Consider the following 18,124-nt stretch of genomic DNA (forward strand, 5'->3'; position numbering starts at 1 on the left):
TGAAAAGGGCCTGCGAAATCCACATGCAAGCACGCCCAAGGCCACCCTGGCCATTCCCAGTGATGAAGGGGCGCGGTTGGCGGAAGCTTCTGATGCTCCTGGCAAATGGAGCAGTTTTGAGCCACCTTCTCAATGTCGGTGTCGAGGCCTGGCCTCCAGACATAACTCCGGGCCAACATTTTCATTTTGGTCACACCCGGATGCCCATTGTGCAAGTCTCTTAGTATCAGCTCCTGTCCTTTTTCCGGGACAATCACACGCGTCCCCCACAAGAGGATGCCGTCTTCCACGCTAAATTCTGACAGCTTGGAGGAAAATGCCCGCAACTCGCCAGGGAGCTGTCTATGCTGCCCACCATACAGGACTATGTGCCGAACCTTTGACAGGACTGGCTCCGTCTGGGTCTATCACGGATCTGTGATGCTGTGACATGCAAGGTGTCCATAAAATTTAGGGTTGCAACCACCTCACCGGTCGTGGGGGTCGACATGGGGCCGGTCGATAAAGGCAATTGGCTCAGTGTGTTGTCATTTGCTATCTGGGTTCCTGGTTTGAGCTCCAGAGAATACTTGTAGGCAGCGAGCAACAAAGCCCAGCGCTGGATCCGTGTGGAAGCAATGGGCGGTATTGGCTGATCCTCTTGGAAAAGTCCCAGCAGAGGCTTATGATCAGTCACGATAGTGAAATGGCGGCCATACACATACTGGTGGAAGCGTTTCACCGCAAAGACCACTGCCAGGCCCTCCTTGTCGATCTGCGCATACTTCTTTTCCGCTGCAGTCAAGTGCGGGAGGCGAAAGCTATCGGCCGCTCGGCCCCGTTCTCCATCTTGTGGGACAGGACGGCCCCAATACCATACGGGGATGCATCACATGTGATGAGCAAAGGCTTTCCAGGATCATAGTGGGTTAGTACCCCAGACGACGACAATTGTTGTTTTACCCGCCGGAAAGTGGTTTCTTGCGGCTGACTCCAAACCCAGGTGTGATTCTTCTTTAGCAGAAGGTGCAACGGGGCCAGCGTAGTTGCCTGATTGGGGAGGAACTTCCCGTAATAATTTACAAGGCCGAGAAAAGAACCAAGATGTGAAGTGTCAGTTGGGCGGGGACTGTTGAATTGTGCGCACCTTCTCTGCGATGGGGTGCAAACGTTCGCGGTTCACCCGATAACCCAGGTAGCCTACTTCCTTCGCAGAAAGACGCACTTTGTGCGACTTAAATGGACTCCAGCCTCCGAAAAGCGTCCAAGGACAGCCTCCAAATTTTCCAAATGTTCCTGCTCCGACATCCCTGTAATCAAAATGTCGTCTTAAGTAGACAACGACACGCGATAAACCTCTCAAAATGCCCTCCATGACGCGTTGAAAAATAGCGCAGACAGGGTACCCCAAAGGGCAACCGTGTATATTCACAGGCCCCGGTGTGTATTAATCGTTACATATGGCTGGGAGGCAGGGTCCAGCTCCAACTGTAGGTAGGCGTGACTCATATCTAATTTTGTGAACGAGAGTCCGCCTGCAAGCTTCGCGTAGAGATCCTCTATGTGAGGCATTGGGTATTGGTCGAGCCGGGAAGCCGTGGTCACTGTAAGTTTATAGTCGCCGCACAAGCGAACTGTGGCATCTAGCTTTAATACAGGTACAATTGGTGCTGCCCAGTCAGCGAAATGGACGGGCATAATAATACGCAAAGCCTCCAAACGGGTGAGCTCCCCTTCTACCTTCTCGAGCAAGGCGTAAGGCACTGGGCGCGCCCAGAAATAGCACGGTGTGGCTCCTGGTTCGACTTGGATACGGGCTATGGGCCCTTTTATTTTCCCCAAACCGGGCTGGAATATATCTGGGTACCGTCCTAGCACCTCAGTCAACCCTCCAGAAACTGTTTGGAGGATGTGCTGCCACTGCAGCCGCAAATGGCGCAATCAGTCCCGACCCGTGGCCGCGCACCACGATAAGTGGGAAACGCCCCTCCTGGCGTCCATTAACAACAGGGGTCATTGTAGTTCCTGCAATGTCCAATGGTTCCCCCGTATAGGTGGCCAACCTGACCTGTGTGTCGGTTAATGTAAGGATCGGTATACCCTGCTTGATGCGGTCGAATGTCCTCTGGGCGATCACGGAGAGCACTGCGCCAGTGTCCAACTCCATCTCAAGCAGGTGACCATTGATCCGTACTGTCATCTTAATGGGGGCCACACGGGAAGCTGCAGGCAGTCGTCCTCCGTCTCCACGGGAGTAGTCGCCGCAGGTTCATCCAAATGGAAGGTACGGCCCCTGGGCTGGCCCCAGTTTCTGTCAGAACGACGGCGCCTCTGGCTCCCCCAGGACCGGCATCCGTGACGGGGTCAGTGCCCACAAGTCTGACACTGACATGGCTCCTCATCCATTGGTTCTGGAGAAGGCTCCCTTCGGGGAGGAAAGTCCGACGGCCACCGGCGCTGATCTGGACGCCGCCTCGCCCAAGGTACCGCAGGGGTGCGGGGGGACGCTTTCGGACAGAAGGGGTTGTGCCCCAAGGCGTGCACCTCCATTCCATGTAGCTCCTGCACTCCCCGTTCTGCGCTCTCTCGGGACAATACTATTTGAATGGCCTGTTGAAAAGTCAATGTTGGCTCAGCGAACAACTTTCTCTGGGTGGCCGCATTGTTAATACCGCAAACCAAACAGTCGCGTAACATTTCTGAAAGGTCTCACCATAGTCACAGTACTCCACAATCCTGCGTAGCCTGGATAGAAACTTGGCAAGGAATTCTCCTGGGGTCCTCTCAGCGGTATTAAACTAGTAACGCTAGACTATCGTGGACGGTGTTGGGTTAAAATGTTGCCCCACTAAGTTCACAAGTTCATCAAACGTTTTAGTGTCCGGTGTAGCTGAGTACGTAAGGCTCCTAATCACCCCAAACGTATACGTGCCGCAGGCGGAGAGCAATATGACCACCTGCCGCTCGTTTTCGGTGATGTTGTTTGCCCGGAAATAGTAATGCATCCGTTGTGCGTACTGGTTCCAGCTTTCCAGCGCAGCGTCAAAAACATCCAAACGTCCATACAGAGGCATGGTGTAAAAGAAAACAACTTCTAACCTGGATCCAACAAAAATCCAGGGAGGTGGCTTCAGCAGTATTGACAGCTATTCACTTTAACCCTCGTCGCCAGATTTGTGAGGGCCACAAAGAATCCAACACGAGTTGAAGGATAGAAAGAAATAACATTTATTTACAATAACATATATATACAACTGCAGCAGCAACTCCCTTGCTGCTCACTCTCCTCTAGCCGGTTCTAAACTGGCCAGCTTTATTCATGCAGGGAATCTGCTAATTATTTCTCTATCCCCCTCATTGGGGAAGTTCATACTCCCAAAGGATTGTGGGATTGCCGTTAGTCCCCAGCCAATGGTAAGCAGGCAGGTTATAACGCAAACCTAGAGGAACTGACAGAGAAGTTCCAACTGACCGGGGGAAACAAATTGAGATACATGAAAATTAAAAACTTCCTATATAGGGAAACAAAGGGATACCCATGGGTGCCGCAACAATCGCAAAATGAGGATCTAGTGGGGGAAACTGCGGAAACCTGAATGGGCGACTACTGGGAAAGGCATGCTCTCCACTGAACGAGATGAAAAAAATGGGAGGAAGTCCCAAGGGTTTGAAATTGGGTGGGGACTCCAGAGCAAAGCACAGGGTCAACTCCATCTCCACTTGCACAAGGCTATGCCTAATACAGCTGAACATGGTACCCAGAGCCCACTTAACCAGAACCTGAATGAGCAGGTTCTTCCCGGAGGTGGAGGACAAATGTGAACGGTACCAGTGAGGCCCAGTCAACCACACCCACAGGTTCTGGTTATGCCCAGACTTGTTGGGTTCTAGACAGCCTTCTCTGAGGCAATGTCCAAGAATGTGGCAATGAGGGAGGTGCCATGCCTGAAAGTGGCACTCTTCAGGATATCAGAACTCTTTATGGGGAGAAGGACAGGCACCATAGCCTTTGCTCCCCTAATTGCCCACTGAAGAATCCTGTTCAGCTGGCGATCGGCCGCACCACCCAAAGCTGGTTGTCCGATCTATCGGAATTTCTCCAAATGGAGAAAATCAAATTCACCATCTGGGGGTTGGAAGAGGGCTTCCACAAGACATGGAGGCCATTCACCAACCCGTTCCAGACCTGCTTGTAGCCAGCAGCCAATAAGCCACGGGGAGGGGTATCCACAGAAGAATCACAGGCACAAATGGAAAGAGGGGGAGAGAGAGTGAACAAAGAGTCACAGAACTCAACCATATCCCACATGAACAACCTAACACGAAGATAGCAAGAAGGGTAGGAGGATCTGGAAGAAAGTGGGAGTTGGGATCAGGAGGCCAAGTCAAAGCTGGGCACTTGTAAAAAATGTGAATTGTAACCAATGTATATAGTTCTGTGCATGTTCACTTTAATCTTTGTTTCGTTTAGAAAATCCCTAATAAAAACTTTTTTTTTTTTAAAGTGCACCATATGAAGCTACCCCATCCTAATGGATTTAGGTTGCTGCATGTACATCATCTAATGCAGATGGAAGAATGTCAACAGCATCTGAGGCAATCCAATCAAATGAACGCTTTCCTCTGTGCACTATGTATAATAAAATATGTTACATATCTGTAAAAAAAACAGTTTCTGATTTTGCTGCACCTGGGAAATCTTTCCCCAAAAGACGTTTTGGACAAACAAGCAGATTCCCAGACCAATACCACTCAAAATGGCCAACTAAGAAGGTAAAAAACATCATCCTTTGGTCATTTTACTTTTCCCATTTCGGACTTCCCTCTCTGAACAATATTGATGATGTTGAAAAATTTCCCTCGTGCTACTCTACATATTCCACCCACATCGATGCTACGACCAAGAAAACACAACAACGCCTATACTTTCTCAGGAAACTAACGAAATTCAGCATGTGCACATTGACTCTTACCAACTTTTACAGATGCACCGTAGAAAGCATCCTATCTGGCTGCACCACAGCCTGGTATGGCAACTGCTCGGCCCAGGACCGGAAGAAACTACAGAGTTGTAAACACAGCCCAGTCCATCATGCGAACCCGCCTCCCATCCATTGACTCTGTCTACACCTCCCGCTGCCTTGGGAAAACAGGCAGCATAATCAAAGACCCCTCTCACCCGGTTTATTCACTCTTCCAACCTCTTCACCATCAGGCAGGAGATACAAAAGTCTAAGAACACGCAGTAACAGAGTCAAAACTGCTTCTTCCCCGCTGTTACCAGACTCCTAAACGACCCTCTTATGGACTGATCTGATCTCTTCACATATCTTCTCTACTGAGTAGTACTACACTCCTGTATACTTCTCCCGATGCCTGTGTCTATGTATCTACATTGTGTATTTAAGTTTACCCTATGTATTTTTTTTTCATGAATGGAACAATCTGTCTGAGCTGCACGCAGAACAATACTTTTCACTGTACCTCGGTACACGTGACAATAAAAAAATCCAAATGTTTTCAGCTGCTTTGAGGTTGTTAGGTAGGATGAGACAGATCAAATACCATCAAAGTGCAGCTTCTCTGCTGATAGATTCCAGCATCCATTATCTACCCTTTTCCTTGAAAAATACTTCTATTAAATGTGTCAAATGCTGCTGATCACTTTTTAAAATATTCTTAAAATTAATTCTTATATTCTTTACAGCGAAAGAAAACCATTGACTAGGAAGTGTCTTATGACCTTGGAGCATGTCTTCAGGTGCCTCAGAATAAATACACCACTCACAGCAAAATAGTGGGACCAGCATCAGGATGAAATATGTACAAATCTGGAGTTGCTTTCTGCAGCCCTGCCTCTGAGCGAGATTCCACTCATGAAACTATTTTGTATTTCTATCATGATTTTAAATAGGCTAACAATTTCATTAAAATATCAATTTTATCCCAATGCATTAACCAATTGTTACAAAAAACACACCATGAAATCTCTACCTCTGGGGGCATCTACATTGATTTTATATTTTCCTGTGGTGGATCATTTTAAGCAAAGTGAGGAAAGAAAAGAATAAGAACGCCGCATTGTGAATAGGCTGTAATCAATTAATCTAGATACGTATTAGAAAGATAATTCTAGCTAGACGACAAAGCGAACCAATATAAAAACAATAGGAAAGTATTATAAAATCTGTGGTGATGTGCATCAATGTAAATACATGTAGGCTAGCTAGACACTCGAGGGAGCACCAGAAACATCACACACACACACACACACACACACTCAACCAATAGATCAGTTAGATAGGACACGACCAATGGACATTCATGATACACACAGAGGTGACACGACCACAAGAGGGCATTACACCAACCCATATATAAAGGACACCACACACATGATCTGTCTCTTTCCAGTGGAGACAGTCAGTGAATAGAGACACAGGGTTGATTCAATATCACTCCCACCACGTGGATTGCAGCAACTGGTAAGTCAGTCTGGGTAGCTAAAGTAGGATTAGCAGTAGTGTTGAACCCGAGTAATAGAAGTGTAGATCGTTTAATAAACGTGTTGAAGTTATGTCCACGTCTGAACCTTCCTTTGTCAAGTGCACCACAAGGAAGCCGCTGATGTTACACCTACAACATAACAAATCATGGTACCAGGCGTGAACTGTTTCAATCCATATAGCCATACCTCAGCGTACAGTGACAACCAGCAACGATACCCAGGCAAGATGTTCGAGATCCGGGTTCCGCAGCAGCTCCAGTGCCACGGCGATCTCCGCGAAAACTGGTGGGTATTCCGGCAGATGTTTTAAATCTCCCTGGTAGCAGCCGACCTGGAAGACGTGGCTGATGCTGAAAAGACAGCTTCTGCTCACCATCGCCGGTGCCAGAGCAGAAGAAATCTTTAAAAAATTCAAGTTCTCCAAAGGACAAAATAGGAGCGACTTTTAGGCAGTCCTGGACAAATTCGGCAAATACTGTGAGGAAAACACACTCCAACCAGCAAGAAAAGGTAAGAGAAGCGCCAGTACTCACAACAAGGCCGAGATCCCGGAGAAGAGAACAATTTTGTTCGGCGGCCATCTTCCTAAAGGGACTGCAGTTGCGCGAGAAGCGCACAGAATGGGATGGTCCGTTTGCTCATGTGAGAGACGCCGCGCATGCACAATCACGAAAACGGTCCCCAGTACAGGAACAACGATTTGCGCATGTGCAAACGCTTCCTACGTATGATGTCACGTGCGTCATGACGTCAGAGGCCCCGGACCATGCCCATTTAAAGGGGAAACATCCCAAATCAAAGAAAAAATCTTTTAAAGCCATAAAACAACATTCCTTTACCTGGAATGACAGCACAATGCCTCAACTTGAACCAGGAAATGAAATTAACCTCCGAAGAACCCTGCAACAAGCAGTTACCTACGCCCAAACCGATGATTCCGACCTTGAATACTTCGATACCGACCTTTACATTTTCTCTGGACCTCGCGAGCCCAATGCCAGCTCCGACTCAAACAGTGGTGATATGGTCCTAGAAGACAACGGATCAGACGAACCTTTCACCTTGGGGGGCTACCCCAGTACCAAATCCAAACTGCAACTAGCCGTGTTGCACATTGGCAACCCCGGTACTGAATCCGACGCAGATCCGTTCTTCGGATTTGAGGATCTTCAGCCCAGCAGATATGACATCCCGACTCGTGAGTGCAGGATTACGCTGCGGCCTGAAACCAAGAGACAGAAAGCGGTACAAGCCCACAGAGAGCGGCCTGCTGCCACACAGAGCGTGGTCCACGCACCGCTCAGGGTTCCCGACTCTACGAAAGAAGACGCAAGACTCCAGACCGCAGTCCTTGCATGAACAAGAAGTGACTCCAGTGTCACAAGCCTCCACAGCGAGTTCGTGGACAGACTCCACAATTGCAGAACACAAGACTCCAGAGCGCAGTCCTTGCACACACAAGATGGGACTCCAGTGTCACAAGCCTCCACAGCGAGCTCGTGGACAGCCTACACGATAGAAGCAACGCAAGACTCCGACGCGCAGTCCTTGCAGGAACAAGACCATGAGGGTCTAGCAACCTCCTCTGATCAACTAGCGGCAGATGATGCAATTCTGCCATGCTCAAGTAAACAGCAAGAAGACTATGACAGTCTACCACGCTCCAGTGCACAGCAGGACGACCATGATGGTCTATCATGCTACAGTGAAGAACAAAGCGACGACGACAGTCCAAGCCCAAATGAAGGACAACAGCAAGACAATGACAGTCCACCCACATTGTTTGCGCCACCAGATGAAGACTCTGACAATTTACCCAACCCAAGTGAACAACAAGCAGCAACTGAGGCTCTACCCACGGTATGTGAGACGAGTGACGACAGCATCCCACTTCCCATGCAAGATGTGCAAAGTGACAGACCTCAGCTAGTGTGTACAGAGGCACTCGACGATCACTGTGAGACCACTGGTGACTCCGGTGACACCATGATACTTCCACCCTCATTCACTCGAACCTCTCCACAAGTCAATGCATTCCTGCATGTTCCGACTCCAGACGTGCAGCTTCAAGAAATCTCAGCTGACTCCAGTGAACCTGCTAAGACTCCGGACGGGGAGCATCAACAAACCAACACTGACTCAGTTAAAACAGACCAGACTCCAGATGGGGAGCAACCAAACGTCGACTCTGATTCACATAAGCTGGACTTTACGCCAGACAGGGAGTGCCGCAACCTCAGTGATGGCACGCTCAGGGTGACAGCAGATGCCACAATGACAGGAGATGGATCACTTAACAATTACACTAGGTCAGTAATAACAAGCAGCGGCTACAGTCCAAGAGGAATACACCAATATTCACCACAGCTATATCCACACATTTTTTTCCACACCAATAGTGCAGCCAATGACAGCTCATGCTGGACAAACCCAATATTCAGGCATGCAGCAGCCAGCAGACTATGCAGCATCTCAAACAGGCCAGCATTACGGATTGCCCACTATTGGAATCAAGACCGAAGGAGGACTACTGCAAGCGCAATCCACACTACAGACTGGATGCCTTAGTTACAGCCCAGGATTTGCTGCACCCCAGCCTGGCCAGACGGCATATTCCTATCAGATGCAAGGTTCTAGTTTCACACCATCACCAGATATTTATGCGAGCAGCAATTCTGTTTTCAATTCGACAAGCTTCAACTGTTCTCAGCAGCACCAAATTCCTGTACAACATGTGGCCAGAACCAATATGTACAATCTTATACAACTTCAACATATGGCACATCCATGACCTCGAATGATACTGTTGAGGGTACCTCTTCAGCGTCAGCATCTTATCAGCTACAAGATGCCATCCGACAGCACCATCACAAACATCGAAAAAGAAAGGGACTCCAAATCAGACAGCGAAGTGATTTGACCACTTCTTGGTTCCAGTGGCACAGGGACGTTGATGGCATTCATAGCCAAGAGAGACATTTGACCATGATGATTGTTGGTTTTTGGACTCACACGAATGATTTGGACTTATTGTTTAATCACAGATCCCATGACTTGTATATACCTTAACCTATTTACCTGTTTTTTGTTCAATTTTCTTAAAGTGTGCAGAAAATATGTAACATATAAAAAAGGGGGGATGTGGTGATATGCATCAATGTAAATACATGTAGGCTAGCTAGACACTAGAGGGAGCACCAGAAACATCTCACACACACACTCAACCAATAGATCAGTTAGATAGGACACGACCAATGGACATTCACGATACACACAGAGGTGACACGACCACAAGAGGGCATTACACCAACCCATATATAAAGGACACCACACACATGATCTGCCTCTTTCCAGTGGAGACAGTCAGTGAGTAGAGACACAGGGTTGATTCAATATCACTCCCACCATGTGGATTGCAGCAACTGGTTAGTCAGTCTGGGTAGCTATAGTAGGATTAGCAGTAGTGTCGAACCCGAGTAATAGAAGTGTAAATAGTTTAATAAACGTGTTGAAGTTATCTCCACGTCTGAACCTTCCTTTGTCAAGTGCACCACAAGGAAGCCGCTTATGTTACACCTACAACATAACAAATCAGAATCTTACAGCACAGAAAAAGTATTCAGCCCATGGTTCTGGCTCTTTGATGGAGCTATCCAGTTTGTCCCGCATTACTGCTTCGTAAGTATAGGCATGGAGTACAAAAGCAAGGGAGTTACACAAAGTATTAACAGATAGAATGGTTATAGCATAGAGGAGGCTATTTCAGCTCACCATTTCTATCTTGGCTTTCTGAAAGAGCAACTCATCTAGTCCCATTCCCTTGACTTTTCTTGTAGCCTAAACATTTTTTCTCCTCATAATTATCTAATTCTCTTTTGATGGCCTTGATTGAATTTGACTCCACCACACTCAAAAAATGTATTCCAGATCCTAACCACTCACTGGGTAAAAATTGCTTTCCTCATGTTGCTGTTGCTTCTTTTGCCAATCACTATAAATTGGTGTCCGCTGGTTCTGGATAAGTCTGTCAATGGGAACAATTTTTCCCTGTGTTCTCTGTCCCAACACCTCATGATTTGAACTTCTATATCAAATCTCCTAATCTTCTCCTGTCCAAGAAGAACAGCCCCACCTTCAATAATCTAGTCACATAACTGAAGTTCTTCATCCTTGGAACCATTCTCATGCATATTTTCTGCATCCTCTCCAATACCTTCCCATCCTTCATAAAGTGCGAAGTTCAGAATTCATAGAATCGCTACAGTGCAGATGGAGGCCACCTGGCCCATCGAGTCCACACCAACCACCCAAAAGAACACCCCACCCTGGCCCACTGCCCCACCCCACCCCAACAACCCCACCCCAACAACCCCACAACCTCACCCAACCTTTGGACACTACGGGCAATTTACTATGACCAATTCACCTAATCTGCACATCTTTGGATTGTGGGAGGAAACCGGAGCACCCGGAGGAAACCCATGCAGGCACGGGGAGAACATATAAACTCCACGCAGAGAGTCACCCGAGGCCAGAATTGAACCGGTTTCCCTGGCGCTGTGCGGCAGCAACACTAGCCACAATAATTGCTCACAATATTCCAGTTGAGGCCAAACCAGTATTTTATGCAGGTTAATCACTTTGTTGCTTTTGTATAGCAAATTTCTATTTATAAAGCCAGATCTATATAAATATAATCTATTTTAAACAAGTCTATGATTTTGTTGCACATGAGAGGAGAAAAACTTCCTTCTTTACTATGATGTGCTACAAGATACCTCTTTGCAAAAATGGCATATGATCATCATCAACATGTCCTGCTCGCATTTTGGTCCAGAAATATTTCACCTCAGTGGGATGGTCATGCAGTACACCCAATCGATGCAGACGTCGTTCTGTTGGACAAGATGAAACAAATGGGTTTATCATAGATTATCATAGAATTTACAGTGCAGAAGGAGGCCATTCGGCCCATCGAGTCAGCAAGGGCAATTTTGGACACTAAGGGCAATTTATCATGGCCCATCCACCTAAACTGCACATCTTTGGACTATGGGAGGAAACCGGAGCACCCGGAGGAAACCCACGCACACACGGGGAGGATGTGCAGACTCCGCACAGACAGTGACCCAAGCCGGAATCGAACCTGGGACCCTGGAGCTGTGAAGCAATTGTGCTATTTATATGCATTTCATACATGGTTCAGTGGGTTTTTCTCCAAATATCAATGCAGTGCCATTTTATCCTAGTGAAATCATATCCTAGAGATATACCTATGTTACGTTGGAGCAGAAATGATCTACAAAAATGATACAAATATTATATTTCAGCTAAGTGTATGGGAGTGAACCATCTACTGATTGACAGAATTACAAGGTTCATATTCTGGGTACAAGACATCCTATAAGCTAGTTTCAGCTTTGTTTTCATTATTTTCACAATAGATATAAGGCTTGTTTGATATTACAATGACCATCATTTGAGAGCTGGTAAATTACTTAAGAAAATCCTGAAGGAAGGAATAACTGGCCTAACCCATTCTTTGAATTTGCTCATTTTTTGTATCAACCCAATTTTCAGTTTACTCAAATGTTATCCATTCATGCATCAACTTACTATTCCTTGGTTCATACAATTAATTAGCAAAAGGATCTGTAATCTTTTTCTTTCTTCAGTTAATTTTTTTCTCCAGTTTCTCATGTGTTTTGTGCGGCATTACAACTAAATTTTATAACTTAATGCAAGGATTTTGAAATCTAGGGAATTGCTTATCCAAGATATGCAATTTCAAGCTTTGCGCTTCTGCAATAACCAGTCATCTCCATAGGTGCCATTGAAATCTAGCTCAAGCTGATACCACATTTTCATATTCTAGATGTAGAAATCCCCTGTGGCTATAAGTCATTTTTGGAACATTTAGCCGACCATGTCTAATCATTCCATAGATTACATAAGATCTAGACACTTATTTTTTAAAATAAATATTTTTATTAAAGTTTACAATTTTGCACAGTACACGAGATGGATGAAACGTTTATTATTTACAATTTACATGTTGTTCCTTTTCACCACCCCCTCATCCCCACTTTGTTCCCCTCTCTCTCCCCTTCTCTACTGTCTCCGGGTCTTATCTTAGGCCATTCCCTTCACCATAAATGGTTTGTTTTGTCGTTTGTTTTGCTCTTATAGCTTTGTGAGCGGCCCTCTAGTCCCCGTGTCAGTTTCTCCCTGGGTTCCCTCCTGGTGTTTCCATGGATCTCTCCCCTCTGTTGCACATTCCCCTGGCTGCTTTCTGTTGCCCTGGTGGTTCCCATGCGTCCCTCTGCCCCCCTCCCCTCGTTCTATCCATTGTTGTCTTCAAACAGGTCTTGGAACAGGGTGATGAATGGCCCCCACGCTTTGTGGAAGCCATCGTCCGACCCAGATGGAGAAATTCCGATAGATCTGCCAGCCAGTCTGCAGGTGTGGGTGGTGCTGCCGATCGCCAGCCGAGCAGGATTCTCCGGCAGGCGATTAGGGAAGCAAATGCAATGTCAGTTCACTTCCCCATATGAAGTTCTGGCTAGTCTGACACCTTGAAGACTCCCACTCTTGGGCACGCCTTCATCCTCACCCCCACAACCTTGCACATTGTCTTGAAGAATGCTGTCCAGAACTCAACAAGTCTGGCCAGAACATGTGGGCGTGATTGACTGGGCCTCCCTGGCACCGTTCACACTTGCCCTCCACCTCTGGGAAGAACCTGCTCATTTGAGTTCTTGTCAGGTGTGCTCTGTGCACCACTTTAAGCTGCATGAGGCTTAACCTTGCACAGGAGGAGGTGGAGTTGGCCCTGCTCAGTGCTTCGCTCTAGAGTCCACACCCTACTTCCGTCCCTAATTCTTCCTCCCATTTCTGCCTTGTTCCTTCCAGTGGTGAGCACGTCCTTTCTAAAAGTCGTCCCCGCAGTTCCCTTTTTCCATACTGTCCATGTCCAGTAGCTCCTCCAGCATTGTTTTTCTCGGGGCTCTAGGGTACCTCGTCATATTCTTGCAGAGAAGGTTTTTGACTTGTAAATGTCGGAGTTCCTGTCCGTTCGATAATTCCAGTCTCCCCATCAGCTCTTCTAAGGTCGCAAGTCTGTCCCCCATGTAAAACCCCCTGATCATCCCCCCGTCCTGTCTCCCTGTAAAAAACCCTGACCATCCCCCCATCCTGTCTCCCGTGTAAAAGCCCCTGACCATCCCCCTTGTCCTGTCTCCCGTGTAAAAGTCCCTGACCATTCCCCCCCCCGTCCTGTCTACACCTCTTAAATTTGGCATCTAGCATGATTGGTGGGAACCTGGGGTTGCCGCAGATGGGGGCCATGGTGGACACCTCGGCTAAACAGAAGTGTTGTCTCATCTGGTTCCAGGTGCTTAGTGTTGCTACTACCACTGGGCTGGATATGCGTTTTGCCGTTGGGGATGGGAGCGCTGTCGTGGCGAGGGCATGGAGGATCGTTCCCGTGTAGGAATTCCATTCTCACCCATTCCATGTTCGGTTCCCTTACCCAAGTTCGGGAGGGCCAGGCCTCCCATGCTTCTTCTCTTCTGCAATGTTGTCCATGGGATTCTTGGATTCCTCCCCAACCACACAAACAGCATAATCATTTTGTCTATTTTTTGGAAAAAGGCCTTGGGAATGAAAATCGGTATGGATCTAAAGAGGAAGAGGAATCTTGGCAGTACGTTCGTCTTGATCGCCTGCACCCTTCCTGCCAGGGAAAGCGGGAGTGCATCCCATCTCTGTAACCTCTCTTTAACTTCCTCTGCCAGACTGATCAGATTCCACTTGTAGATCCGTGTGCAGTTGTGGGCTATCTGGATCCCCTGGTAGCGGGATTTGTTTTGGGCTATTTTAAATGGGAGAGCTTCCAGTTCTGCCCCTCCCCCATTCGGGCTCACCGGGAAACCTCACTTTTTAAAATTATAATAATCATTATTGTCGCAAGTAGACATACATTAACACTGCAATGCAGTTACTGTGCCCCTAGTCGCCACTTTCTGGCGCCTGTTTGGGTACACAGAGTGAGAATTCAGAATGTCCAATTCATCTACCAGCACGTCTTTCGGGACTTGTGGGAGGAAACCGGAGCACCCGGAGGAAACCCACGCAGGCACGGGGAGAAAGGGCAGACTCCGCACAGACAGTGACCCAAGCTGGGAATCGAACGTGGGACCCTGGCGTTGTGAAGCTAATCACTATGTTATCGTGCTGCCTTTACACTTTTGCCCAGGTTGAGTTTATAGCCCGAGAAGGCACTGAACTCTTCCAGGAGCTTCATGATTTCTTTCATGCTGGTCCAGGATGTAGAGAAGCAGATCATCCGCATAGAGTGAGACTCTGTGCTCTCTGCCTCCATAAGACATAGGAGCAGAATTAGGCCACTCGAGTCTGCTCCGCCATTCAATCATGGCAGATATTTTTCTCATCCCCATTCTCCTGCCTTCTCCCCATAACCCCTGATCCCCTTTTAAGAACCTATCTCTGTCCTAAAGACACTCAATGGTTTGCCCTCCACAGCCTTCTGCGACAAAGAGTTCCACAGATTCAACACCCTCTGGCTGAAGAAATTCCTCCTCATCTCTGTTTTGAAGGGTTGTCCCTTTAATCTGAGATTGTGTCCTCTGCTTCTAGTTTTTCTAGAAGTGGAACCATCCTCTCCACATCCATCTATCCAGACCTCGCAGTATCCTGTAAGTTTCAATAAGATCCCCTCTCATCCTTCTAAACTCAGAGCCAGAGTCCTCAACCGTTCCTCATACGACAAACTCTTCACTCCAGGGATCATTCTTTTAAACCGCCTCTGGACCTCCTCTTCTGATATCCTTTCAACCTCTCCCGTTTCGCAGGGCGATCGCCAGGAGTTCAATTGCCAAGGCGAGCAGGAGCCCCTGTGCAACTGGAAGTACTCAGAGCTGGTGGTGTTGGTCTGAACACTTGCCGTGGGGGAGTTGTCCTGGAGTTTCACCCATGAGGTATAATAATAATATTTTTATTATCACAAGTATGAAGTTATTGTGAAAAGCCCCTCGTCGCCACATTCCGGCACCTGTTCGGGTAAGCTGGTATGGGAATTGAACCATGCTGCTGGCCTTGTTCAGCATCACAAACCAGTTGTATAGCCCACTGAGCTAAACCAGAACAATGTCCCTAGCCCAAACTGCTCCAATACCTCTGCTTCGAAGGAGATGATCACCTCTGGTGTTCTCTCCCTGGATGGGATCTGTATCACATTCAGCAGCCACCTGATGTTCGCAGTTAGCTATCTACTGTTGACAAAGCCTGTCTGGTCCTCTGCGACCTCCTCCGGTACACAGTTTTCAAGTCTCCTGGCTAGGACGTTTGTGAATATTTTCGGGTCCACATTGAACAGTGAAATAGGTCTGTATGATCCACATTCCGTCGGATCTTTGTCTTTTTTGGGTATCAGCAATATCATGGCCTGTGTTCGTGTTGGAGGCAAGGTCCCCCTCGCATGCGGGTCTGCGAACATCTCCCGTAGGTGCGGGGCGAGAGCCAGTGAAAATATTTTGCAGAAGTCCACCGTGAACCCATCAGGTCCTGGTGCCTTCCCCTCCTGCATGAAGTTGATATTCTCCATGAATTCTCCCAGTCCTATTGGTGCTTCCAGCTCCCCCCGTCTGTCGTCCCCCACAACTGGCATGTCCAGTCCATCGAGGAACCGTTTCATCCCCGAGACCCCTTCGGGGGGCTCAGAGGAGTTTAGTCCCGGGTAAAGGCCTCAAATGCTTTATTGACCTTTTTGGTTCGGCTACCAGGCCGCCTCTGCTGTCCTGAGGCTATTTCCCTTGTGGCTGCCGGCTTTCTCAGCTGGTGAGCAGCAGGCGGCTAGCCTTCTCTTTGTGTCCATAAAAGGTCCCCAATGTCTGACGGAGTTGATGCACTGCCTTCCTGGTGGATAGCAGGTTAAAGTCCATTTGTAGCTTTTTCACAATGAGACTTCCCCGTTCCGGTTGTTCGTAACGTACTCGCCTATGCCCTGTGATGTTTTCTGGCAGAGGACCTTGTTGGCCAAGATAACTGTGTCCAGCCTCCTTGTGGGGATTCGGGCAAGGCCTATCTCCAGCCTCATATACATGTAATTTGGTGCGTGGTCGGAAATGACAATCGCGGAGTATTCTGCTCTATTTCTGGAAGATTGATTTTCCCATTACAAAGAAGTCAATGTGGGTGTAGACCTTGTGTACTGGTGATAAGAACGAGAATTCCTTCTCACCTGGGTGCAGGAACCGCCATGGGTCCACTACCGCCATCTGTTCCATAAACATTTCCAGTTCCCTAGCCTTGCCTGTCGTTTTTACCATTCTGGGGTATGATCGTTCTGTCAATGGGTCCTGTGTGCAGTTAAAGACCCGCCACCCCAATGTTCAGTCGGTGTGTACCTATGCCGGGGATTTCCGCCATGGTCTTTATAAAATCCGTGTCGTCCCAGTTGAGTGCGTACCCGTTTACCAGGGCTACCGATGCCCCGACTAGGATGCCACTGACCATGGCATTCCGTCCACCTTGGTCCATAACCGTCTTTGCTGACGTAGACACCGTCCTCTTGTTGATCAGTATAGCTATCCCTTTAACTCTCGTCCCGTAACAGGAATGGTAGGTCTGCCCTTCCTTACCCGCAGTTGGTCCTTCTCCCTCAGGTGCGTCTCTTGGAGGAAGATTATGTCGGCTTTCAAACTTCGCAGTTGGGCGAAGACTCCTGATCCTTTCACTGGGCCATTAAGTCCCCATACATTCCAAGTGACTATCCTGGTGGGGGGTTTTGTCCCCTCCCCCTCCTGTGGCATCAACCATACTTATCTTGTGGATGTGCCTCTGCACTCCAGGGTTTCCCTCCGTTTGGGGGCCAGCCAAAATGTCCGCGGCGCATTTCGCAACATGAGGCCGGGTCCCTGCACTCTGGAGTTTCACTTTGTCCAGGGGGTACCCAACATGGCCGGCAACTATGTGTACGTTACGTGGGTGAGCCCCTGCACTCGGGGTTTTCCTTTGTTTAGGGACCCTCCGAAGTGACTGCTTACCGTGCTATCTTGTTCCTTCAACCCAAATCTGAGCTGATGAAGCTAATCTAAAACCTCTTTCTGTCTTATCATTATACTCCCGCCGTGGTCCCCCCTTCACCCCTCTGTCCCCCCTTCAATCCTCCCCTGCCCCTCAATGGCCTCATCCCTTCACCCCTCCACCCCCCCCCCACCAGATGCTCCCTCAATGATGGGAGATGCGCGTGGCCCCCCTTGTTTTAATACCTCCTGGTGCTAGCTTTCCCCGCTAGCATGGTGGCCCCCCTCCCGGGGCTGATGTTTCCCCCTCCTTGTGCCCGATCAATTGCTGTCCCCTCTGTCTCCTCTTCTCTGTTTCCTGCGTTCCGCTGCCCTCGCCCCTTCCTTCCTGTGAGCTGGTGCTCTTGCTCAAAGTGGGGCAGGACTGTCCGGTGCAAAAATTGTTCCTGTCCATCACTTTTCTTTCTTCTTTCTCTCCCTGCGTCTTCCTCATCGCTGCTTTGTCTGCCTTTTTTCTAGGCCATTCTCCCACATGAACCTGTGCGCCTCTGCCAGGGTGGTGAAATAATGTTCTTTGATCTGGAATGTCACC

At 48.2% G+C, this 18,124-nt stretch overlaps 1 protein-coding gene and 1 long non-coding RNA gene across 5 annotated transcripts in view; one reads left to right on the forward strand and one right to left on the reverse strand.

Annotated features, from left to right (window-relative positions):
* Window positions 1–5,929, forward strand: part of LOC140426722 (uncharacterized) — a 33,655-nt gene extending 27,726 nt beyond the window's left edge. Inside the window, exon 2 of the long non-coding RNA XR_011948283.1 lies at window positions 4,485–5,929. This is a non-coding gene — a long non-coding RNA (uncharacterized lncRNA). The remainder of the gene's footprint in view (window positions 1–4,484) is intronic.
* Window positions 1–18,124, reverse strand: part of LOC140426703 (glutaminyl-peptide cyclotransferase-like) — a 100,915-nt gene that overhangs the window by 7,145 nt on the left and 75,646 nt on the right. For all 4 annotated transcript variants that reach the window (XM_072511805.1, XM_072511796.1, XM_072511814.1 and 1 more), the window contains exon 6: window positions 11,266–11,382. In XM_072511805.1, the coding sequence (XP_072367906.1) occupies window positions 11,266–11,382 (117 nt within the window). The remainder of the gene's footprint in view (window positions 1–11,265; window positions 11,383–18,124) is intronic.

This window comes from Scyliorhinus torazame, chromosome 1 (assembly GCF_047496885.1).
Source record: "Scyliorhinus torazame isolate Kashiwa2021f chromosome 1, sScyTor2.1, whole genome shotgun sequence".
Taxonomy (NCBI): Eukaryota; Metazoa; Chordata; class Chondrichthyes; order Carcharhiniformes; family Scyliorhinidae; genus Scyliorhinus; species Scyliorhinus torazame.